This window comes from Salminus brasiliensis, chromosome 15, assembly GCF_030463535.1.
Source record: "Salminus brasiliensis chromosome 15, fSalBra1.hap2, whole genome shotgun sequence".
NCBI lineage: Eukaryota > Metazoa > Chordata > Actinopteri > Characiformes > Bryconidae > Salminus > Salminus brasiliensis.
The window spans coordinates 32,159,750-32,185,750 of NC_132892.1; the positions used below are offsets into that span (position 1 = coordinate 32,159,750).

General features: G+C 38.3%; 1 protein-coding gene across 1 annotated transcript in view; it reads left to right on the top strand.

Annotated features, from left to right (window-relative positions):
• The window catches only part of LOC140535547 (uncharacterized), a 56,451-nt gene extending 33,980 nt beyond the window's left edge, over positions 1-22,471 (top strand). The window contains exons 18-22 of the mRNA XM_072656946.1: positions 2,744-2,965; positions 4,685-4,867; positions 5,251-5,556; positions 20,008-20,190; positions 22,112-22,471. Of these exons, the coding sequence (XP_072513047.1) occupies positions 2,744-2,965; positions 4,685-4,867; positions 5,251-5,556; positions 20,008-20,190; positions 22,112-22,471 (1,254 nt within the window). The remainder of the gene's footprint in view (positions 1-2,743; positions 2,966-4,684; positions 4,868-5,250; positions 5,557-20,007; positions 20,191-22,111) is intronic.
• The last annotated feature ends 3,530 nt before the right edge of the window (positions 22,472-26,001 follow it).

A 26,001-nucleotide genomic window follows, 5' to 3' on the forward strand; every position in this document is an offset into this window, starting at 1 on the left:
ATGTTGCATTTTAAATTTTTTATTTTTTATTACTTTTGTCAGATTTGTCAGTTATTTCTGTGATGATTGTGGGTCTTTTATTAACCGAGGGGTACCAACAATTTTGTCTGTGTGTGTATTAATCATGTGATAGTAAGTCATTGATTATCCATTAGTGGTACATCAGTTAACTTTTTAAGTTAAGTTTTATTCTTTATTTACTTATGAATTGTTTAGTCATTATTTTAGACAGCACCAAAATCTGATCATTATATTTATTGGTAAAATTAGAATATTGTATTAATGTTATTGTGTAAATTACTTAATTTACTTAATTTTAAATTACTTATTTAAATTAGACTGAAAATTATATGTATCTGAGCAGCACGTATTTATTTCTTCAATTTAACACTCATGTATTTGATTATTTTAGGATTGGCAGCTACATTCTTGGTGACATACAGCAACTTTTCAAATTTTCTTGATCCCAGAATCTTTGATACTATGGTGTCCACAGTGGTATCAACTATTCAACTCAACACGTCTCTCACACAGCCTAACATGACTCTGAAATTCACTGTAAGTCAGGTTTCTTAGTAATTATGATATATACACAATAGATTACAGTGGGGAAAAAAAGTATTTAGTCAGTCACCAATTGGAGGGCAACATGGACTTTCAACTCCCTCCAAAGGTTTTCTATGGGGTTGAGATCTGGAGACTGGCTAGGCCACTCCAGGACCTTGAAAAGCTTCTTACGAAGCCACTCCTTTGTTGCCCTGGCAGTGTGCTTGGGATCATTGTCATGCTGAAAGACCCAGCCACGTTTCATCTTTAATGGCCTTGCTGATGGAAGGAGGTTTGCACTCAAAATCTCACAATACATGACCCTATTCATTCTTTCATGTACACTGACCAGTCGTCCTAGTCCCTTTGCAGAGAAACAGCCCCAAAGCATGATGTTGCCACCCCCATGCTTCACAGTTGGTATGGTGTTCTTTGGATACAACTCAGCATTCACTCTCCTCCAAACACAGCGAGTTGTGTTAGTACCAAACAGTTCTACTTTGGTTTCATCTGACCATAAGACATTCTCCCAATACTCTTCCAGAACATCCAAATGCTCTCTAGCAAACTTCAGACGCGCCGGATATGTACTGGCTCAAACAGGGGAACACGTCTGGCACTGCAAGATCTGAGTCCCTGGCGGCGTAGTGTGTTACTGATGGTAGCCTTTGTAACGTTGGTCCCAGCTTTCTGCAGGTCATTTACTAGGTCCCCCCGTGTGGTTCTGGGATTTTTGCTTACCGTTCTTGTGATCATTTTGACCCCACGGGCTGAGATCTTGCGAGGAGCCCCTGATCGAGGGAGATTAGCAGTGGTCTTGTAGGTCTCCCATTTTCTGATTATTGCTCCCACAGTAGATTTCTTCACACTAAGCTGCTGCCTATTGCAGATTCAGTCTTCCCAGCCTGGTGCAGGTCTACAGTTCTGTTTCTGGTGTCCTTCGACAGCTCTTTGGTCTTCACCATAGTGAAGTTTGGAGTGTGACTGTTTGAGGTTGTGGGCAGGTGTGTTTTATACTGTTAACAAGTTCAAACAGGTGCCATTAATACAGGTAATGAGTGGAGGACAGAGAAGCTTCTTAAAGAAGTAGTTACAGGTCTGTGACAGCCAGAAATCTTGCTTGTTTGTAGGTGACCAAATACTTATTTTCCACCATTATTTGCAAATAAATTCTTTAAAAATCAGACAATGTGATTTTAAATTTTTTTTTCTCATTTTGTCTCTCATAGTTGAGGTCTACCTATGATGTCAATTACAGGCCTCTCTCATTTTTTTAAGTGGGAGAACTTGCACAATTGGTGACTGACTAAATATGTTTTTTCCCCACTGTATGTAATATCTCAAATGTAATGTCATTTATGGTTATCCTCTTTCACAAGTGGAAGAGCACTGTTAACAAAACAAGATGAAAAGAATGAATTATGCATCATAAAATATAAAATAAAATAAAATTATAACAAAATAAAAATAGAACCCTGGCAGTTGACAGAACCACATAAAAACAAAAGAGAAGAAATCAGAAAACAGAATAGGCTTAGTTTACATGAATGTCTTAGTCGATGATGTGCACCCCTGGTTAAAACTGTTGTTTCTGTAAATATAGTGTGTGTGTGTGAATATAGTGAAGTCGAAGATTAAAAAAGTGATGACCACAAAGCAGGAGAATGCTTTAAGAAAATAGCAAATAAAAAATTACTATTTTAATGTTACATTATGTTCCTCGGGTCTCTTATATTAAGATGAAATAACAACACAATTTTTTATTATTGTAATTGTAATTTTGCTTTGGCTAGGAGGATGATACGGAAAATATGGAATTCTGTGTGAGCAGGAAAGACACTGAAGAGTGGAACAATTGCAGCACAGTTCCAATTTATCCAACTGATGATTATCCAATATGCTGGTGTTACAAAAACATACCACATGGTAAGACTCTTGAACAGTTCTAAAGAAATAGGTTCTTCTAAAGAACAGACGATTATTTTATTTTGTTCTAGATTTTTAAAGATTCTCAACATTTTCTTTCCATTCTTTAAGAAACCACACAAAATTATCATCCTAACTGTTTTTATTAAAGCAAGTACACTGTACAAAAACTCCAATAACAGAAAGTTATTTCCAGATCTTGGTGAAATCCTGTTCCTCACCAAACTGCCTACAAATGTGTTTTTTTCCTCAATAATGCATTTCACTCCAGATGTCCTCTTTTAATCCGATAGTCCCTGACCCCACCAATGAGCCAGCATTGGCCACAGCGGCCATGTCCATTACACCAGTGGGGTTGGTGTTCCTGGGCTTGACTCTGTTGACCTTTGTTCTTTATCGACGGCAACTGAATGTGAAAAACGTGGCTCTGGTCAACTTGTGCATAAGCCTGCTGTTGACCTATATCTTCGTTTTCATCAAAGCAGGACTGAAGGTGAGATAGTCTGTCTAGTTTGATTGAAGCTTACATATAAAAGACCCTGCCGTCTTCATATGCAAATGTGGGAGAACACCATTACAGCAAGGGGGGGGGACTCCAACAAGAATGAGATGGGCAAGCAAAACCAAAAAACCACTACAAAAGTTATAAGGATTGCAATTACACGAACACCAACACTAACATAGTTGACAGAACATTCGCAGACATTAATATATTAGAATTTTAAATAAGAATTTATTTTAAGAAATATTTCATTTTGGTGTTTACAATTATAAATAAATACAAATATTTGTTGTCATAGTTTGTATTCACTATTTTGATATAAAGACACCCTAAATTGAAAAACAGACATCAAAAATGTATTAACTGTCATGGCGTGTACGGCCAGACAAAAAGGGATGAACACTCGCAGAGATGGAACAAAGCAAAGAATGTTCACTAAAGTAACAAAACCAAAACCAGGTGCTAGGAAATACAAAGTGCAGCAACTAAGGGTCAAACAGCAAACAACAAACCTGGGACTTGGAGGAGCAGGGAGCTGAGCAGGATTATAACAAGAGGGTAAACTAAGGAGGGGCATTAGGAGCTTGCCCTAGCTTGGGCAACAGGAGTAACTATAAACTAGATCCAGAGCCAGAGATCTCTGAGTACATACAGGGGTATCTGGGGAGCAAGCTACATGACCAGAAAACCTGATCCGAGTATGAAGCGACTGCCTAGAGCCGGGGTCACCTAGGAGCATGAGCAGGAAGTGAACGTAACACACTAGCCTCTCGAACCAAACTGTGGAGGCTCCTGGAGATTCAATGAAATTCAATTCACGGCAAGGAGCGGCCATGGTGGAGCTCCTTAAATGCTTCCAGTCCCAGGTGCAACTCATGAACAGTGAATGAACACAAACAACCAGGAAGTCCTTATATGGGCCTGTGGGCAGCAGCTGGAGATTGCTTCAGGGAGGGCGTGATAACGAGGGCCTGACATTAACATCATGACATATTTCAACTAAATGCAGTTCGATTGCATGATTGCAAAAAACATTATGTGTCATTATAATGTTTTCTATGAATAAACAAAATATGAGAATAAAAATAAAAGAATGAGAACAGATATTAATATACTAAATATGTTGTATATACTTATATGTAAATATGTTAAATATAATTAGCATCAATAAACCCCGAATTGACCCTCAGAATGAATCATAAAACAGTTAAGCCATTGTTTTCTAATCTCAATAAATGCATTTTGCTTATTAATGACACTATAACATTCTTTTCTTCAGTGGCTAGGAGTAGAAACGAAGGTTAAAACAGACGTTGGGACATTGCTGGAATTATCCTAAAGTTTGGACAGTTATAATGTTTTCTATGAATAAACAAAATATGAGAATAAAAATAAAAGAATTAGAACAGATACTTAGAATATAATTAGCATCAATGAACCCCAAATTGACCCCCAGAATGAATCATAAGACAGTTAAGCCATTACTGACACTATAACATTATTTTCATCAGTGGTTAGGAGTAGAAATGAAGGATAAAACAGACATTCCTGAAATTATCCTAAAGTTTGGACAGTCTAGAAGGAAACTCCTTTAATCCTCTTTTCTTCTCTGGACTGGGATTAAGACACTGCGTCAGTCCCAATTAACGTTTCATGATGATTAAACAGTTACGAGATGATTTCCTCTCCCTCTCGCTTCTTGTCTAACAGCCATGTCAAGTTCTGGGAGGCTTTCTGCACTTCTTCTTCCTCTCTGCTTTTGTGTGGATGCTCATCGACGCTGTGCTGCTTTTCATCTCTGCCAAGAACCTTGCGAAGCTCAGATCCAGACAGGCATCAGCGTTTGGCTGGAAATGTCTGATAGTGACTGGATACGTTCCTCCCCTGATCGTGGTGGGCGTGTCTGCTGCAGTGGTGCCTAATGGATACAACAATGAGACGTGATTTTTATTTATTTATTTATTTTTAATCATTTTATTTTTTTAAATCAGTACTTTTAAATTATTCCAGACACAGTACAGCCTTCATGACATCATGACATCATCCTGTTATTCACTCGGGTCTTGTTCCATTCCTCAGATGCTGGCTTAGTGACAACAGGACCATTTCCTGGAGTTTTTATGGTCCAGTTTATTGCATTCTTGCTGTAAGTCCTACAAAGTGAAGATGACTATGGGCCACAATAAAGTTCATGCATTTATTCAGAGAAGCACAACCAAACTTCTAACCGGTCTTATGTGTGATCTAAGACTTGAAGCCTCTTTCTTACATTGCAGGTAAACATGATCCTCTTCATCGCCATCTTCATCATCATTGCCCTCACTCTGAAGAAGCTGAATCAGCAGGCCTCTCAGAGGCAGGCTTCTCGGAGGCAGGCTTCTCAGAGGTCTCAAACTCTGGCTGAAAAGAAAGTCATTTTAAGTGTGTTGTTTAAAACCATAGCCCAGTTTGTCATTCTTGGTTGCCCCTGGATGGTGAGTTTGATCATGAACAAAAAGGTGGAGGAGTACTTCAGCTTTGTGATCCTGATCTCCCTGCAAGGCATTTTCATCTTCCTGGTCCACTGTGTCCTTGACCAAGAGGTGAGCCAACCCGGTAACCCCCCCACTCTCACATACATATATAAAATATAAACATTTTGTGTAAAGTCGGTAAAGTTGAGCCAATCAAGGACTAATCTCTGACCGTGAGGTTGCTGAGCAACCTAAACTTACTGTTTTCAAAATGTACTCAAATTTACAGTATAACGTGACTAGTAACCATCTCTTCTTGTATGAGCAAGTGAATGCACCCACAGCTGGCATTCATTTGGGAGGGGGAGCTACAGAAGAAGGGAGGGGTGTGTTTGTTTTGCGGTTGAGTTCAAATATCAAAAGTCACTCTCCAGAATCATATATAGCGCCTTTAAGCCATTTATGTTCATTTCATCTTCTTCTATAAGCTCTATATTAAAACCTTAGTGAAATTTTCCAATAGGCTACTATGTATTTTTATTTACTACACAATTTCATTATAAATGGTATTAAAATCTTATATACTGTAAATGCTGTACATTTTCTAAAAATGAGAAAAACACTGTGAGAATGTTAAAAGACTCCCAAAATGCAATACAGTGCACATAACAATAACCTTTCAGCAAATTATATATATTATTATATATCGTCTAAATATACACATGTTATATATGTACACATAAATGGAATTATATATTTATTTCTTATAAACTCATAAATTCTATTTACGGACTTTTATTAATTTTTAATTAGTCCTTGCTGAGTCACATTGAATATTAAATCTATGTCATTGTTTTTTTTTTCAATATATTATACAAATACTTTCACATATCATCACCTCGGATCTCCAGAAATCCTTCTTAAAAAGACTTTTCATTTTTTAAGTCATTGTGGAGTGTTTCTATTGGTCCATGCATCATGAAATTTGGACACAATGTAAAGAATAACAAAAATTGTTGAGATTTTTTGCAAGTTTTTGCAAGACAGCAATGATATTTAGCTTGATATATGATTTATTTAAAAGTTTTTCACAGTTTCCAAATGATTCCCATCTCTTCTGTTTCCAGGTCAGAGGGAAGTGCCTCAAGTGGTTCAGGACCTACTGCCCTTGCAAAAGCTCCACAGACGTCCAGATGACGGAGGCAGTTTCACACACACAAAACCCCCATTATGATTAAAATGTGTGTTAATAACACAGGCCTAACGGAGTGTCATCAGCCCTCAGACTAATGTGGACCAGGTTTAGTCTCCAGTTAAGTGAGAACACCTACTCTGGAAGTGTGTATGAGATACAGCTGGAGTTCTACAACTTCATTACTTCATTGTTTTACATTTCTGGAATTAGACTATATGTCCATATGTTTGTGGACACTCTTCTAATGAATGCATTCAGGTCGTTTAAGTTCCACCTATTGCTGACACAGATATGAAAATGCATACACACACACAGCTTAGGGGTATAAAGTCCCCCACCACTGAGCTGTGGAGTAGTGGAAGTTGAAGTGTGTTCCCTGGAATGATTGATGGTGGAGCTCCAATCAATCGCTTGTTGCTGAATGTAATCAAATCCTTACAGCAGTGCTTCTCCAGAATCTAGCAGAAAGACTTTTTCCCTGGACAGTAGAGGCAGTTACTCCAACTAAAGCAGGAGAAACTCTCTTTAATGTCCTTGATTACAGTAGAAACAAGGAATGAGCAGGAGTCCCAATACTTTTGTCCATATAGTGTATTTTATTTAAATAAGCAGTTCTGGACAGCTGTCATATCACTGAAAGGTTGACGCTCTCTGTTGACGTCAACTGAGGTGTTGACAGCTTCCAAATGTGAAGACTATACCTGTTGTTTGACTGCAGATGTTTGACACCTGGTGAACTTCACACACATGCAAATGCTGACATGAATGCAGTGTTTGTGAGAGAGGTTCTTGTTGTTGATGGAGTCAGATTACTGTATTCTGCTGTACCGTAGTTTTTGTTTTATACAGTCATGGAGTGAAAAAGGGGGAGAAACACCAGCCAGAGTTTGTCTCTTTGTCTCTTGGCAGCCCCAGGAGATTAGAGCTCTCAGAAAACTTTCAGCAAGGTCTCAGAAAGGCCTTATAGTTTCCTCTAAGCAGCTTTTCTTTACTTAGTGTTTTTCTTTAGTGTACTTAGTTTTTATTTATAAATATATATGTTTTTATATATAGTCTCTCTTTTAATATTAATATTTATAAGATTATGTCAGTTATGAAAGAACTGCAAATTTTATTTGTACAGTGTAACTGCTTGTTTCTGCTGTGCCCATGACAATAAACTCTTGAATTCTGAGTGTTCTGAACCTGAACATGAACATGTTAGCAGTAGTAGACGTTGGAGACCAAGCCAAGACCAAGAAAACGTTCTGAAAGAACTGCTAGTATAACTGATAGAAAGGCAAGTCGAGACCTTTCAAGACCTTAGCAGATTCTGGGGGGTGGTCATCAGAAGAAAATCTTTATTACATCCTCACTACAGAATTCAGCATGAATTCAGACCTTTTAAAAGAACATGGCTTTTGCCTTTTGCGAACAAATCATTGTGAATGATGAAGTTCAGTTAGACGTTTTTGGCCAAAAATGAGCAAAAAAGAACACCTCTTCAACTGTTAAGCACAGGGGTAGGTGTTGCAGCCAGTGGCACAGAGAAAATTTAACTGGTATAGAGAATATATATAGAGAGTATATAAAGAATGGATACAGCTAAATACCAACAGTCTGGAAAGTCTGGAAAAAACACACCTCACAATCCACAAAGAAATACCTTAGTAGACTGAGACTGAAGCTTTTGCCGTGGCCCTCACAGTCCCCTGAACTAAACGTCAATGAAAATCCGTGAAGAGACCTCAGAGGAGCAGAGCAGCAAGACGACCAAAGAACCTCATCGAACTAGAAGCCTTCTGCAGGAAGAATGGGGGAAAACCCTCTAAAACAAGAAGTTCAAGACTCTTTTTTAAGACTCGTTTGCTTCTGATCTTTTTTCTTCTTTGTAAGAAAAAAACTGTAAAATATGTAAATAAAAAAGTAATCTTGTTCATTCCAATCAAATCCTCACAGCAATGCTTCTCCAAAATCTAGAAGAGATTTTTGGAGGAAAGAGTCTTCTTTCCTGGCCAGTAGAGACAGGTCAACTTGTTTGAATACTCTTCATCAGGGCATCTTTGACTCACTTACACACGTCGACAAAATTGTTGGTACCCCTCGAAAAAACACACAATGGCCACAGAAATAATTTGAATCTGACAAAAGTAATGATAAATAGAAATTCTATGAAAATTAATAAATGAAAATCGACATTGATTTTGAACCATTGCTTCAACAGAATTATTTAAAAAAGTAAACTCATTAAACAGGCCTGGACCAAAATTATGGTACCCCTGAAAATGATGTGACCAAAGGGACATGTTAAATCAAGGTGTGTCCACTAATTAGTATCACAGGTGTCTACAATCTTGTAATCAGTCAGTGGGTCTATGTATAGGGCTACAGGTAGTCACTGTGCTGTTTGGTGACATGGTGTGTACCACACTCAACATGGACCAGAGGAAGTAAAGGAGAGAGTTGTCTCAGGAGATTATAGACAAGCATGTTAAAGGTAAAGGTTATTAGACCATCTCTAAGCAGCTTGATGTTCCTGTGACTACAGCTGCACATATTATTCAGAAATTTAAGATTCATGGGACTGTAGCCAACCTCCCTGGACAGAGGAAAATTGATAACACATCAAAGAGACAGATAATATGAATGGTAACAAAAGAGCCCAACTTCTAAAGAGATTAAAGGTGAACTTCATGCTCAAGAAACATTAGTGTCAGATCGCACCATCTGTTCACACCATCCTTTTTGCCAAGGCACAACAGCTCTACGTTCACAGACGGAAAAATTAAGCATCTCAAGAAAAGAACACTGTCCCTACTGTAAAACATGGAGTAGGCTCTGTTATGTTCTGGGGCTGCTTTGCTGCATCTGGCATATGGTGTCTTGAATCATTGCAGGGTACAATGAAATCTCAAGACTATCAAAAGATTCTAGAGAGAAATGTGCTGCCCAGTGTCAGAAAGCTTGGTCTCAGTTGCAGGTCATGGGTCTTGCAACAGGATAATGACCCAAAACACTCAAGAATGGCAAAGAGGAACGCATTGGACTATTCTGAAGTGGCCTTTTATGAGGCCTGACCTAAATCCTATTGAGCATCTTTGGAAGGAGCTGAAACATGCCGTCTGGAAATGGAACCCTTCAAACCTGACAACTGGAGCAGTTTGCTCATGAGGAGTGGGCCAAAATACCTGCTGAGAGGTGCAGAAGTCTCATTGACAGGAATCAAATGATTCCTGTAATAATTCTGTTGAAGTATGGTTGAAAAGCAATGTCTGACTTTCATTGGTTAATTTTCATAGAATTTGTATTTATTATTGCTTTTGTCAGATTCAAGTTATTTCTGTGACCATTGTAGGTTTTTCTTTCATTAACCAAGGAGTACCAGCAATTTTGTCCATGTGTGTAGCTATCAGCCATAATATTAGTACTACCTGCCTAATTTTGAGTGGGTTCCCCATTCTGACCAGGAACTGCACAAGACCTCTGAAGCATCAATGAGCCAGTTATCCTTTATTTGAGAACTTTTGGTAAGTACTGACCACTGCATACCGGGAACACTCCACAAGACCTGCCTGATGTTTTGGAGATGTTCTGACCCAGTCATTGTCTAGAACATCAAAGTTTGGTTCTTGTCAAAATGTCTCAGATTCTTACTCTTACCCATTTGTCAAGAACTTCAAGAACTGACTGTTCCCTTGCTGCCTAATATATCCACCACTTGACTGATGCCACTGTAAATATTTTTACTACCAGTCTTCTGATGAAAAGGGAGGATCCGTTCAGTAGAAAACAAGTATTCAAAGGTGCTTCTACTCAAAGCAGAACTGTCCTGCTGCTTCCAGGCCCGCATTAAAATGCAAATGAGAGAGATTTTTAAATATTAAAATCCAACCTCGTACATCCAAACACAGTCCACACGCTACTCACATAACTCTGACCAGCTCTCTACAGGCAAGAGGTCAACACCTTCATTCAGAAATGAATGACAACATCAAGAACCTGCCAATAAGTGAGTAACACTCCTTTACCTCAGATAGATCAGTGAATAGATGTTGCAGGTGTTGCATCTAAACAGGCTGGTCCTTTCCAATGTTTTATTTCTGCTGCTGTTCGCCGAAGTAAACTCTGGACCAAAAGGGTTTGCTGAAACTGCAGATCTTTGACTGATAACAACAGTGGAACCCTTTGTGGGGGTATATAGTACAGTTTGGTTATTAAACTTCTATATCGTTTTTTACCAATCAGAAGAACGCTTTAACCAGTCAAACAAGAAAATTTAGGAAGGCATATGTTTGTGAGGTTCATGCTTCTACGGTCATTGCCAAAAATATTGGCACCCCTGCATGTCTTTCAGGAAATGCACCACTTTTCTCAGAACAGTGGGGGTTATCAGTACAAATTGAGGAGAGTTGGGACTGGTGTGCTTGGTGAAACTGACTTGGCGAGTCGGTCTTATTCCCAAAGACGGGAGGACACAGTACGGTAATTTTGCAATTGGAACAGCGGCATTGGAATCAACCAATGAGTGTGTATACATGCACTCAAAAACTCTTTTAGAATTGGATTTCTGCAGTCATCTGATTATTCGGATGGTAATGGAAACAGCATGCTCCGATTTCTTAGATTGGAGTGATTTTAATATGATGGTCATATTGTGGCTCAATGTGTAAAAAAGGCTCTGGTCTAAGTTTGGGTTATACATGATGTTTACGTCTGGTATTATTCTGCGAGATTATTGGCTTATTGGATTATTGGTTGCAAAGCAGAACTCTGCCTGATTCATGTAAACCAGTTCTTCCCATTATCTGATCACTCAAAAGCATTAAATATTTTGATTTTGATTAATATATTTGAACATCACAAACAAACAGAGACAGAAAGTCAAATATGACCTCATTCCACACTCCAGACCTCCAGAAATCAACTGGACAATATTTTTGAGACCCTAACTTAATGTTTGGTTTCACCAACTGCAATCAATCACTTCCTGTAACCATGAAGAGGTATCTTACACCTCTCTGCTGGAATTTTGGACCACCCTTCTTTTGCTAACAGCTCTAGGATTCTAAGGTCTGAAGAGTGTCTTCTCCCAGCTGCTGTTTTGAGATCTCGCTACAGGTGTTATATTGGGTTTAGATCTGGACTCATTGTTGGCCACTTTGCTGGTGTTGGGTCATTGGGTCATTGTCCTGTTACAAGACCCATGGCTTCTGATGGAGATCCAGCTTCCTGACACTGAGCCCTACGTTGCGCTCCAGAATTCTTTGGTAGCTTTAAGATTTCATAATCAAGGAATTCAGCGCTAGAAGCAGCAGAACAACTCCAAAACATCTTTGAACTTCCATCATGTTTGACTGAAGGGTCTGTGGTCTTTTTTCTTTGAATGCATTATTTCATTTTCTCTTTATGGTACAGTGATGTAATTTAATTTGTGATTTAAGTTCTGGCAAACTCCAGTCTGGCTTTTTATGAGTGGGGTCCTCCGGGTGTCCTACCATAGCATCTCATTTCATTTAGGTGTCAATGGATAGTGTGACTTTCCAAATTTCCTCTGAACACAGGGACATTGAGATCTTTGGAGAGGGACTTGTAGTCTAGAGATTTTTCCAATACTTTTCTGAAGTTTTGGTTCATACAGACACAAGACTGTGTACCAGATTTGATTATTTATGTGATTTCTATATTGACAGCACCAGTTACTTACCACAGATAATTCAAAATTAAAGAATTTACCAATAAAAATGCTATAAATTTTATAAATGTATTTCTCCACCAGGGGTCACTGTGTTCATACTAATTACAATTCTACATGCACTACCTACAGTTCTGCAGGAAGGAGGTGACACTGGTTACCGTGAGTAAAGACTAGTCATATATACACACAAACTAATATATATATATATATATATATATATATATATATATATATATATATATATATATATCATTATTTTTATTGTTATTCATGTACAACACAGAAAAACGGAACAAAAAATCTAGATCAATAAGTCTCTCTCCTAGTCTTGCTTAATGTTTCCAAAGTTAGAGATAGGTTGAAATCTTTAATTAACAATAATGCATTTTTTTGCAACTGGTTAAAATAAGGAAAGTGGTTATGATTCTAAAAGTGGTTCTTCTATGTCAAATGTATTAAATAAAAATTCAATAAGGAAAAATTTCTTCAAGCTAAGTTCCAAATCATGGTAATGTCTGACCTGCATTACAATTCAGTGCCATATCCTGCTTACTGAAGTAGTCTAGTAGCTCTACCAGCACTTTATGCAGCAACAACTGAACCTCCAATAAACTACAGTACAATTCAGCTCATTTCAGCAATTTTCAGATTGAAATTTTGATGAAATTTTAAGAAATGTCACATTAACCTATAATAACATAATAACATATTTCATATTGAAAGTGAACGTGGGAATTTGACATCGTACATTGGTTTTGTTTCTCTTTCAGACACGACTAAAGGGAATTCCAAAGGAGCTCCGTGTGTTTTTCCATTCTTTCACAATGGAATTAATTACACTGACTGTGTTCGTTTTAAGGACTTTACACCCTGGAGCATCAACAACATCACCGATAATAATCACACTAGAGATGGAAGATGGTGCAGCACGACTGAGAACTACACCAGAGATGGGAAATGGGGAGAATGCCTCAGTTACGAAGGTATTTGCCAAATTTCAGAAGTAATCATTCGTTTTAGTTTTTTTAATCTGTTTTATGATTTATGGACGTATTTATTACATTATTTTATTCTCAGATGTCTGCTCGTCTTCCCCGACTCTAGATGGCACATGGAATGGCTCCTCCTCGTTTCTTGTCCTGTCCAGGACTTACAATGAATTGAAAGAGGGGTGGTACCACTGCAATGATGTTGGTCAAATCCATGTGGTCTCTTACTGCTTAACAAATTTTTACAGTTACTACAGTGACTACAGTGATTACAGTGACTACAGTGACTACAGTGGAGATTCGGTAGACCTCTATGTGTACAGGTGTGACAGGGTGACAGACAGTGCATGGAGGCTAAACTGTAGTGAAGACCTGATTGTGGACTACCTCATTCCGAACACTGGTATGTTTACAGCCATTCTGTGCTTTTTTGACCAATACTGAAAAAAGACGTGTAGTGAGGATTGTTCTTGTTTAGTCTAATTTGTAAAACCAAGTTGTGAACATGCCGAAGATGTGACATTAAAAAATCTACAGTGCTGTAAACATGTATTATCACACATTCTCAATATAAAGTTTCCAATATTTTTTCAAATATTGTTTATATTTGTCACATTCAATTCTTTTACATCATCCATCTAATTTTAATATCAGATAAAAATAAACACACAGAGCAGCTTTTTTAAAGCATTTATTAAAGATGAAGATTTTTTCAAAACCTACAGTATATTAGGGAAAAAGTAATTGCCCCCTTCACTTAATAACTGGTTGTGCCACACTTTGCAGAAATGACTGTCAATCAAATGTTTGGGATAACTTGTGATGAGTCTTTCACATTGCCTGGTCCACTCTTCTTTTAAAGCATGAAAAGCCCGTTTAAGGTTTTGCCAGTGGGACTCAAGTCGGGACTTTGCCTTTGCCATTCTACACCCACTGTGTCTTTTAAGCTATTCAGATTTGGACTTGCTTGTGTGCTTAAGAACAGTGTCCTGCTGCAGAACCCAACTGCACTTGAGCTTTAGGTCAAGAACTGATGGAACTGACATTCTTCTTCAGGATTCAGGGTTCCATCAATTATGACAAGTCGTCCAGGTCCTGCAGAGGCAAAGCAGCCCCAGACCATCACACTACATTCTGTTGGTATAATGTTCTTATGGTGGAATGTTATCTTTACAGCAGATGTTAAAATAAATATTAATAAAGTAGCACAGCTAGCCAGCTAGTTCAAGTAATATTAGCTATACTAATGAACGAATGACATCTTTAAACTCACCTCAGCATGTTTTTACAGTCATTTGCCGACCAGGGGCAAAATTTTGACTTTCATATTCTGAGACTCCTGACCATGGAAGGTTGTGGTATTACTGACAGGATTCAAACTTATGATCTTCTGACTCTTAAATAATCAGGCAGTTAGGCAGTCGCTCCACTCTAGAGCCGAGAAATCGTGTATATTTCTGTGTCTGAGAAATATGAGAAGGTAAATTTACTCTGTGTTTGTATGGAGTGTAATTCCACAGCTCTAGACCAGCCCTACGGTCTAACTGCTGCTCATCATCAACTATGAGAAGGTCATCAATTCAGCTGCAGCTCATTTATTGAAGTTCAACTCAGTATGTACTGTTGATCAAACTTGATGTACTTGTAAGTTTATTTTCTGGTCATATATTTATTTTCTCCACAGGTCATTCGTCCTGCGGTGATGTTTTCTGTGAGATGAATAATTATGAATGTAATGGTTATACTGGACTCTGTGCGTGTGAGTCACCACCCTTCGTGCCACGCTACAGATGTTCAGGTGTTGTTTATACTGACCTAAGAACACATTTTGAAAAGAACCATGAATTATTCATTATAATCACTGACTGACTGATCAGTCTTGTATACCATCTTACGCAAAGGGTTGGGCACCCCAGGTCAAATCACATGTAATGCTTGATTTTCTATGTGTAAATAAGTTCAGATATTCCACAGATACACCCATTCTAAAGTATAGTTATCGTTTATTAACTTTCCCCATCTGTTCCCTTTAAATAGGTAAGAGTAGTTTCTAGAACATTTTACAGAATACAAAATTTACAAATTTACAGAATATTTTTCTTTGTTTTCTGTAAAAGATTTGTTAACTTATTTGCACTTGGAGCCTCAACAATATTTTAGTTTATTTACCACGGTTGTCTAAACCTTTGATTGTATATCTCTGTAGTTATGTATAGCTTGGAAAGTGGATCACAGTACATGAAGGGTTACCAGATACACTCTTAAAAATAAAAATGCTTTGGGTTTGAGCGGGTTTAAAAGGGTTTGAGCGATGCCACAGATCAACCACATTGAGTTCTAAAAAGAGCCATGTTTGTTAAGAACCTTTTAAAGGCTAAAGAAAACCTTCAAATTATGAAGTGTTTTTTTCTATGGCAATAGCTCAAACCATGTAAACCACTGTGATGTTTTAATATGTCATTGATTTCATAGTTCATTGGTTATTGACACTGGCAGTTTACTTGGAATACAAGAACCAGTACTTCCATTACTGGACAGAAATTGTAGATTCTAAACAGTTTCTAATTGTTTATTTGCTCTATTTATTTGAATATTTCAGGAATTGCTGATAGGACCTTGGTGAAATATAGCTCCATGTACCCTGTGGATTCCATACAGTTTGAGTCAATGATGTCTACAGTGGTATCAACCATTCTATTCAACATCCCTGACCCGCAGCTCAACCTGCATTTCACAGTGAGTCGAGTAAGTGATTGTATTATATACAGGATTGTATGCAGTATTATTACAGTATACATTATTATATACAGCATTGTATGCAGTTTTATTACAGTATACAGTATTATATACAGAAATTAAAAATATTTAAATTAAAATTTAAAACCTTGTTTACCCTTTAAAAATTAAGCACTTTTAAGAAAACTAGGGAAGATTGAAAAGAATGCATTCAGAATTGTATAAAATAAAAATGCAGAAACAAAATTAGAAATTAGAACTATGATAACTCACAGTGCAAACCTATAGTGTCATGTAAACATTGGTCAAAATATCTGTTGCTGCGAATGGGTAAGCAAACTGATCTGCAAAAAACAGGTTAAAGATACCGTAAAAAAAGTGGCACCATGCATACATTCGTGCCATGCTACAGATGTTCAGGTGCTGTTTATGATGCACATATTTAGAGAATAAAAGCTAAGACCATAAACGTTGATTTTAGAACAAGATCGAGTGACGGTACCAAGAAATTTCAAATCTCTTCTACGTCTTGCTTTGGCTAGGATGATGACCCCAACAATATTCAGTTCTGTGTGAGCAGAAACGACAGTGAACGACTGAAGAACTGCAGTAGCATTCCAGTTTCCAATAACCACACAAACTGCTACTGCCATTACCCAGAGCAAGGTACAGTTCTAGAACAGGTCTGCAGAAGGTCCAGGATTGGAGATGTTATTTTAATGTTTGGTGTTAGGTTTGTGTATTGACACCATATTCTAACAATTCTTTAATAAAGCATGCCCAATTATAATCTCACTTATAACACCCCCTTTTGGTAAAAAGGAAAACGTAGTTAGTTTACAGCTAAGCATAGAAAACAAGCCTGGCTTTTGGGAACATCATAGATTGGTGGTCTCCTCAGATAGTGTTAATGTCAATAGTCTTATAGCGCAGAATTTCAATGCAGCTTCCAATACAATCAACCAGGTTTTGTTTTTATTTTTAATACCAAACAATGGCAGCCTGTCATAAAGGTAAAAGGAATAAGCCTCCTGCTGATTAAGCAGAAGTATTGCCTCATGATGGAGATTATGATTAAAGGGCCTAACACTGTTTCTAAGCATCAAAAAGCTGCTGTCCAGGCCTTGATGTGAGAATGGGCAATCTTCTGAGTCCCGAAGGAGTAACATCTGAAAGACTAACCAGACACATTCCAAACAGGGATAGACTGGCCATTAGGAGCACCAGGGCAATTCCTCGTGGTCCACTGGGATTGTCAGAAAGAGAAACCTGTATACCCAGGGTGTGGCCAATTAGCCAATTATGCAAATGCTGCCACCTGATGAACAAAGGATAATGAAAACTAACCAGGGAAAGTAAATCGGTGGCCCTAAAGAGGTGCTAGATAGATATTAAAGTACATATTTATTTTAATATCATATCATATAAATACAAACATCGACATAATTGTTGGTACCCCTCGGTTAATGAAAGAAAAACCCACAATGATCACAGAAATAACTTGAATCTGTCAAAAGTAATAATAAATAAAAATTCTATAAAAAATTAACCAATTAAAATCCGACATTGATTTTGAACCATGCTTCAACAGAATTATTTTAAAAAATAAACTCATGAATCAGGCCTGAAAAGAAATTATGGTACCCCTGAAAATAATGTGACCAAAGGGACATGTTAAATCAAGGTGTGTCACTGTGCTGACATAGTGTGTATCACACTCAACATGGACCAGAGGAAGCGAAGGAAAATGTTGTCTCAGGAGATTAGAAAGAAAATTATAGACAAGCATGTTATAGGTAAAGGTTATAAGACCATCTCCAAGCAGCTTGATGTTCCTGTGACTACAGTTGCACATATTATTCAGAAATTTAAAATCCATGGGACTGTAGCCAACCTCCCTGGATGTGGCCGCAGGAGGAAAATTGATGACAAATCAAAGAGATGGATAATACGAGTGGTAATAAAAGAGCCCATGAAAACATCTAAAGAGATTAATGGTGAACTTGAAGCACCATCCATCATTGTTTGAACCAAAGTGGACCTCATGGGAGACAACCAAGGAGGACACCATTGTTGAAAACAAATTATAAAAAAGCCAGACTGAAATTTGCCAAACTACATGTTGACAAAACTTCTGGGAGAATGTCCTATGGACAGATGAGACAAAAATGGAACTTTTTGCCAAGGCACATCAGCTCTATGTTCACAGATGAAAATTAAGCATATCAAGAGAAGAACACTGTCCCCTACTGTGAAACATGGAGGATGCTCTGTTATGTTCTGGGGCAGCTTTGCTGCATCTGGCACAGGGTGTCTTGAATCTGTGCAGGATACAATGAAATCTCAAGACTATCAAGGGATTCTAGAGAGAAATGTGCTGCCCAGTTTCAGAAAGCTTGGTCTCAGTCACAGGTCATGGGTCTTGCAACAAGATAATGACCCAAAACACAGCTAAAACACCCAAGAATGGCTAAGAGGAAAACATTGGACTATTCTGAAGTGGCCTTCCATGAGCCCTGACCTAAATCCTATTGAGCGTATTTGAAAGGAGCTATAACATGCTGTCTGGAAAAGGCCCCCTTCAAACCTGAGACAACTGGAGCAGTTTGCTCATGAGGAGTGGGCCAAAATACCTGCTGAGAGGTGCAGAAGTCTCATTGACAGTTACAGGAATCGTTTGACTGCAGTGATTGCCTCAAAAGGTTGTGCAATAAAATATTAAGTTAAGGATACCATCATTTCTGTCCTAGCCTGTTTCATGAGTTTATTCTTTAAAATAATTATGTTGACGTATGGTTATAAAGCAATGTTTGACTTTCTTTGGTTAATTTTTAGAGCATCTTTATTTATTATTTCTTTTGTCAGATTTAAGTTATTTCTATGACCATTGTGAGTTTTTCTTTCATTAACCAAGGGGTACCAACAATTTTGTCCACATGTGTATTCAAGAAAATCTGTTTTACTGGTTGCAGTGGGATTTTGTAATAGTATATGCACAGAATGACTGATAGTCTTCTGATAGTGGACTTGTTTGCATGCTGGGCTGGTCTAGACAAAAGTCCAGATTGGAATTAAGTTCCCAGTCCAGCACTGATCCAAACCCTACAAAGTGCTGAGAATTTAGTCCATAGTTTATCCTTGAAATGATTTCTCTAGAATTTTCTCCAGCTACAACATGCTCACCTCATCAAACTACCTACAGATCTTTATTCATGCGTTTCACAACAGACGTCCTCTTTTCTTCTGACAGACATGCCCTACCTTAAGCAAGTGTACTTCGTGGTGACTGTGTCTATCACACCAATGGGGTTGGTGTTCCTGAGCTTGACTCTGCTGACCTTTGCTTTTTGTCGACGACAACTGAATGTGCAAAATGTGGCTTTGGTCAACCTGTGTGTTAGCCTGCTGTTGACTTACATCATGGTTTTGATCAAAGCAGTGTTAAAGGTAAGATAGAATCCTCATATTGCACCATAGTGTTAAGACTGAAATAAGATTAGGTTTTTAGATGCTAGGCTAGACTATGCTATGTTATGATCTGCTGTCCTATGCTGCTGTGAGCCATTCCAGTGACATTAACCAGCCTATTAAAGCAGAGTATTCTTTAAAGGGAAAAATCAGTGTGTATCACTTTGAGGTAAAATAACAGGGTTGTAAAAAGGCTTGTAAAGCCTGCATCTAAGCAATTTACCCCAAAACAAAAAAGTCACACACTTACTATCTACACATCCAACTGTTGCGGGATGGGGGGGGTGGGGGTGTGGAGCCAAAAGCAAAGCAGATATATTTATTTATTTATTTTAAACAGGGGATAAATGAACTGAAATGGATAAATCAGAAAGGTGAACAAGGATGATTGGGTGTGTTTTGCTTACAATTCAAACCAGCAACCCACCGAACCAAAGGGCAGTTACACTCCAAGAAGTGGTGGGGAAAATGGTGGGAACGGCAAATAAATCCTCTCCCTCTCACTTCTTGTCTAACAGTCATGTCAAGTTCTGGGAGGCTTTCTGCACTTCTTCTTCCTCTCTGCTTTTGTGTGGATGCTCATCGACGCTGTGCTGCTCTTCAACTCTGCCAAGAACCTTGCGAAGCTCAGATCCAGACAGGCATCAGCGTTTGGCTGGAAAAGTCTGATAGTGACTGGATACGTTCCTCCCCTGATCGTGGTGGGTGTGTCTGCTGCAGTGGTGCCTGATGGATACAACAATAGGACGTGAGTATACACATGTGGACAAAATTGTTGGCACCCCTCGGCTAATGAAAGAAAAACCCACAATAGTCACAGAAATAACTTGAATCTGACAAAAATAATAATAAATAGAAATTCTATGAAAATTAACCAACGAAAGTCAGACATTGCGTTTTAACCATGCTTCAACAGAATTATTTTAAAGAAAATAAACTCATGAAACAGGCTAGGACAGAAATGATGGTACCCTTAACTTAATATTTTATTGCACAACCTTTTGAGGCAATCACTGCAATCCTGATTCCTGTAACTGTCAGTGAGACTTCTGCACCTCTCAGCAGGTATTTTGGCCCACTCCTCATGAGCAAATGGTTCTAGTTGTCTCAGGTTTGAAGGGGGCCTTTTCCAGACAGCATGTTATAGCTCCTTCCAAATACGCTCAATAGGATTTAGGTCAGGGCTCATAGAAGGCCACTTCAGAATAGTCCAATGTTTTCCTCTAAGCCATTCTTGGGTGTTTTAGCTGTGTTTTGGGTCATTATCCTGTTGCAAGACCCATGACCTGCGACTGAGACCGAGCTTCCTGACACTGGGCAGCACATTTCTCTCTAGAATCCCTTGATAGTCTTGAGATTTTATTGTATCCTGCACAGATTCAAGACACCCTGTGGCAGATGCAGCAAAGCAGCCCCAGAACATAAATGAGCCTCCTCAATGTTTCACAGTAGGGGACAGTGTTCTTCTCTTGATATGCTTCATTTTTCCGTCTGTGAACATAGAGCTGATGTGCCTTGGCAAAAAGTTCCATCTGTCCATAGGACATTCTCCCAGAAGCTTTGGGGCTTGTCAACATGTAGTTTGGCAAATTCCAGTCTGTTTTTTATGATTTGTTTTCAACAATGGTGTCCTCCTTGGTTGTCTCCCATGAAGTCCACTTTGGCTCAAACAATGATGGTGGTGTGATCTGACACTGATGTTCCTTGAGCTTGAAGTTTACCTTTAATCTCTCTAGAAGTTTTTCTGGGCTCTTTTGTTACCATTCGTCTTATCCTTCTCTTTGATTTGTCATCAATTTTCCTCCTGCAGCCACATCCAGGGAGGTTGGTTACAGTCCTATGGATTTTAAATTTCTGAATAATATGTGCAACTATAGTCATAGGAACATCAAGCTGCTTGGAGATGGTCTTATAACCTTTACCTATAACATTCTTGTCTATAATTTTCTTTCTAATCTCCTAAAACAACTCTTTCCTTCGCTTCCTCTGGTCCATGTTGAGTGTGGTACACACTATGTCAGCACAGTGACTACCTGTAGCCCTATATATAGGTCCACTGACTGATTACAAGATGTGCACACCTGTGATGCTAATTAGTGGACACATGGTTCAAAATTAGTGTCGGATTTTCATTTGTTCGTTTTCATACCATTTTTATTTGTTATTACTTTTTTCAGATTCAAGTTATTTCTGTGATCATTGTGGGTTTTTCTTTAATTAACAGAAGGATACCAACAATTTTGTCCACGTGTGTAGGAGAGTGGGCGGTGATTTTTATTTTTTAAATCAGGATCAGATTCATCCAGACGCAGTGAAGCCTGGACCTGGACTCGGGGTCTTTTTGTCCTGTTGGTTCAGGCATCATGACATCATAACATTATTCATTCAGTTCTTGTTTTATTTCTCCTCAGATGCTGGCTTAATGAGAACAGGACCATTTCCTGGAGTTTTTATGGTCCAGTTTATTGCATTCTTGCTGTAAGTCCTACAAAGCCCAGATGACACACACAGTGTTGCTATGGCCAACAATAAAGTTCCTGTATTTATTCAGAGAAGCAAAACCAAACTTCTAACCGGCCTCATGTGTGATCTAAGATTTGAAGCCTCTTTCTTACATTGCAGGTTAACATCATCCTCTTCATCGCCATCTTCATCATCATTGCCTTCACTCTGAAGAGGCTGAATCAGCAGGCCTCTCAGAGGCAGGCGTCTCGGAGGCAGGCTTCTCAGAGGTCTCAAACTCTGGCTGAAAAGAAAGTCATTTTAAGTGTGTTGTTTAAAACCATAGCCCAGTTTGTCATCCTTGGTTGCCCCTGGATGGTGAGTTTGATCATGAAAGAAAGAGAAAAGCGAAAGATTGTGGATGACATCAGCTTCGTGTTCCTGATCTCCCTGCAGGGCATATTCATCTTCCTGGTCCACTGTGTCCTCGACCAAGAGGTGAGCCAACCCGATGAACCCCCACTCTCACATACGATCTGAATCTTAATGTAGCTGACTACATTACATTACAACTATTTACCTACATGGATGTTATGGGGTTGAGGGTTTTGTACCAAAATGGCTAATGCTTTTCTATACTATAAAACGGTATTGCACACACACACACAATAATTCTACAAACCTTATCATGTTAACCTTTATTTTCGCAAATTAATCATCTCAACAAGTTTGAGAGGTGCAGAAGTCTCATTGACAGTTACAGGAATTAACAATTTTGTCCACGTGTGTAAAATCTGTTGAAAAGAAGTTAATTATTACGTTGACAAACTCATATTCATATGCATATTCAACATTTTGTCAGCAGTGACATGCCAAAACTGATTTTTGCCAGAAAGTACAAGCTTTAAATATTTAATTTACATCTATTCAAGATGTTAAGCTTTTACACATTACAGTTTCACTCAGTGTTTACTGTTCTTTGACAATACACTGATCAGCCATAACATTAGCACAAGTGAAGGTTCTTATGGCTCATGTAAAGAAAGTGCTCTAAGGAGGGATCCAAGGGTTATTGATGCTCATTGAGGTCTCATCGTACGACTTCCAGGACTAAAAGGATCTGCTGCTTATGTTAGTCTTGGGGTCAGACCATGCCTGGAATAGTCAGATCTGTTGTGGAGGTCCTACACAATAGCAGCCAGGTGGTGCTAATGTTATGGCTGATCTGTGTTTTAACCACACCTCTTAGGCTGCCCTGCTGAGTCAGGTACATATTTCATTCTTTCTTTGAATGATTCCCATCTCTTCTGTTTCCAGGTCAGAGGGAAGTGCTTGAAGTGGTTCAGCACTTACTGCCCTTGCAAAAGCTCCACAGATGTCCAGATGACGGAGGCAGTTTCACACACACAAAACCCCCATTATGATTAAAATGTGTGTTAATAACACAGGCCTAACGGAGTGTCATCAGCCCTCAGACTAATGTGGACCAGGTTTAGTCTCTAATGAAGTAAGAGCACTTAGTCTGGAAGTGTGTAGATACAGCTGGAGTTTTACAACTTCATTACTTCATTGTTTCCCCTTTTTCCCAACTATTTCATAAAAAAGTAACAGTTTAATACCAATTTTAGAAATATTTCATTGCTTGGCTCTTGTGATGAGGACATATGGAGTTTCAAACTGTTACTTACTTCAACTATTAGAAGCACAGTCATGCAAAAGAAGCAGCATAAAATATTACATAAGAACATCAGTAGAACCTTAGTACATCTCTCAGCATTCCCCATGATTATGACATTTAGGGCATTTAGCAGATGCTCTCCAGAGCAACTTGAAAAAGAGCTTCACTGTTTACTCAAGAAAAACCTCAGCTAGTTTAAATAGACTAGAATTCAGAGATCCTCTAATCTTAGACTCTACTAAACACAAGTCAGTAAGGTGACCACTCTACTCTTCACCCAAGTACTCTCAGAAGAGGAGGGTCTTCAGTCTGGGTTTGAAGACAGCGAGCGTTGGATTCTGCTGTTTAGACACCCAGGGGAAGTTGGTTCCACCACTTTGTTGCAGGACAGTAAAAAGTCTGGACGCTCATCTTCCGTGGATCCTAAAGGATGGCGGGTCGAGCCGATCCATACTTGAAGCTGGAAGGTCTCTTGGCAGATCAGCTTTTGACCATCGCCATCAAGTACAGAGGGGCTGGCTGGTCCAGTCTTGGCTTTGTAGGCCAGAGTCAGGGGTCTGAATCTGATGCGACCATCTAATAGCAGGACTTCAAAATTGTGGATTCTCTTCAGAACCTACTAGGTGATTTTATGTATTGGCGTTGGTGCAGTGATATTGACAAATCCAGCTCAAGACCTTGCTTCTTCTCCTGGTAGCTGCTTTCAGATGGTCTAAGATGGTCTTTGAAGATCCAGGTGGTTTAAAAACTAGTTGTCCGGGTGAAAACATACACTGGTAAACCAGCTCAGGTCTTGATCAGTCTTGGGCATGTTTCTGTTTAAGCTTGATGGACTAGCTGGTGTATCAACTTGATCAAGCTGGCTGTCAAGCTGGTTTTACTGGTTGACCAGCGTGGTGAGATCATGCTGGTGGACCAGCTAAACCTGTACTACTACTCAAGCTATATACAGCTCCGGACAAAATGAAGAGCCCACCCTACATGATCAGTTTCTCAACTGTTTTTCAAATGAACATTTGTGTTGTATTTCATAAACCATGGACAACATTTCCTTTGAATTCCAAATAAAAATATTTACTATTTAGAGCTTTTTTTTATTTACAACTGCTCAAAAAACAACTGCTCAAATGATGCAAAGATATTATAATATTATAATTTCTAAAATTATAAGTTATTATTCAAATGTAAACAACACAGGACTAATATTTGAGCTTTGAGAGCATTCAGAAATCGTCGAAAAATGGTTAAATAACCTTGATGGGCAATCACATCACGTGTCTTGGCCGGCTGTTCACTAGTGTTTTACATTGCTGTTGGGACTTTATGCCATTCATAGTCTGCAAATTCAGCTAACTCAGCTCTGTTTTATGAAATGCCTGGAAGCAAACGGCTGCCAATCACGTAGAGATGCTAATTTAAGAAGAAAAAATTCTCACTCCTTCATGCATTTGATCAGTAGATGTTACCAGTATCTAATGTTTTGTCATGAAATGTTGTTAAAAAATAAAAATAATAAAAAAAAGCCTCACCTCACAAAGTTTGTATTTATGTGAGAACTTGTGAGATCTAGTTTGCCACTCCCCTCAGGTGAGACCCATAGGCATTGTTCAGATCCTCCTCAAGGTTTTGAATGGCGGCTCAAATACAACCTGAAAAAAAAGATGTAATTTGTGTGGAAAATCTGCTCAAAAACAACTGCTCGAATGATGCAAAGAAATTATAATATCATAATTTCTAAAGTTATAAGTTATTATTCAAATTTAAACACAGTAATATCTGAACTTTGAGAGCATACAGAAATCACTATGGTGAAATAACCTCCACTGCCAATAACAGCTCTCATGTCTCGGCCGGCTCTCCACTAGTCTTTCACATTGCTGTTGGAACTTTATGTCATTCATAATCTGCAAATTCTGCTAATTAGCTTTGTTTTATGAAATGCCTGGAATAAAACAGCTGCCGTACACGTGGAGATGCAGATTTAAGAGAAGAAATGATGTGGTCTCTTAATTTTTCCCGGCTATGTATATATATATATATATATATATATATATATATATATATACTCCCAAAGAAAGGGTTTCTGGAATACATTTACATGAATTTGACCAGTAGATGTCACTAGTATCTAATGTTTTGTCATGAAATGTTGTTAAAAAATTAAAATAATAATAAAATAAAAAAAAAACTCACCCCACAAAGTTTGTATTTATGTGAGAAGTTGTAAGATCTAGTTTGCCACTCCCCTCAGGTGAGACCCATAGGCATTGTCCAGATTCTCATCCAAGACTAGCCTAAAAAAAAAGATCATGAAAAAATCATGGGCTAAACCTAAAATGAACAATGTACTGATTATTATTATTATAACTTATTTTAAATTATTTGATGGAAG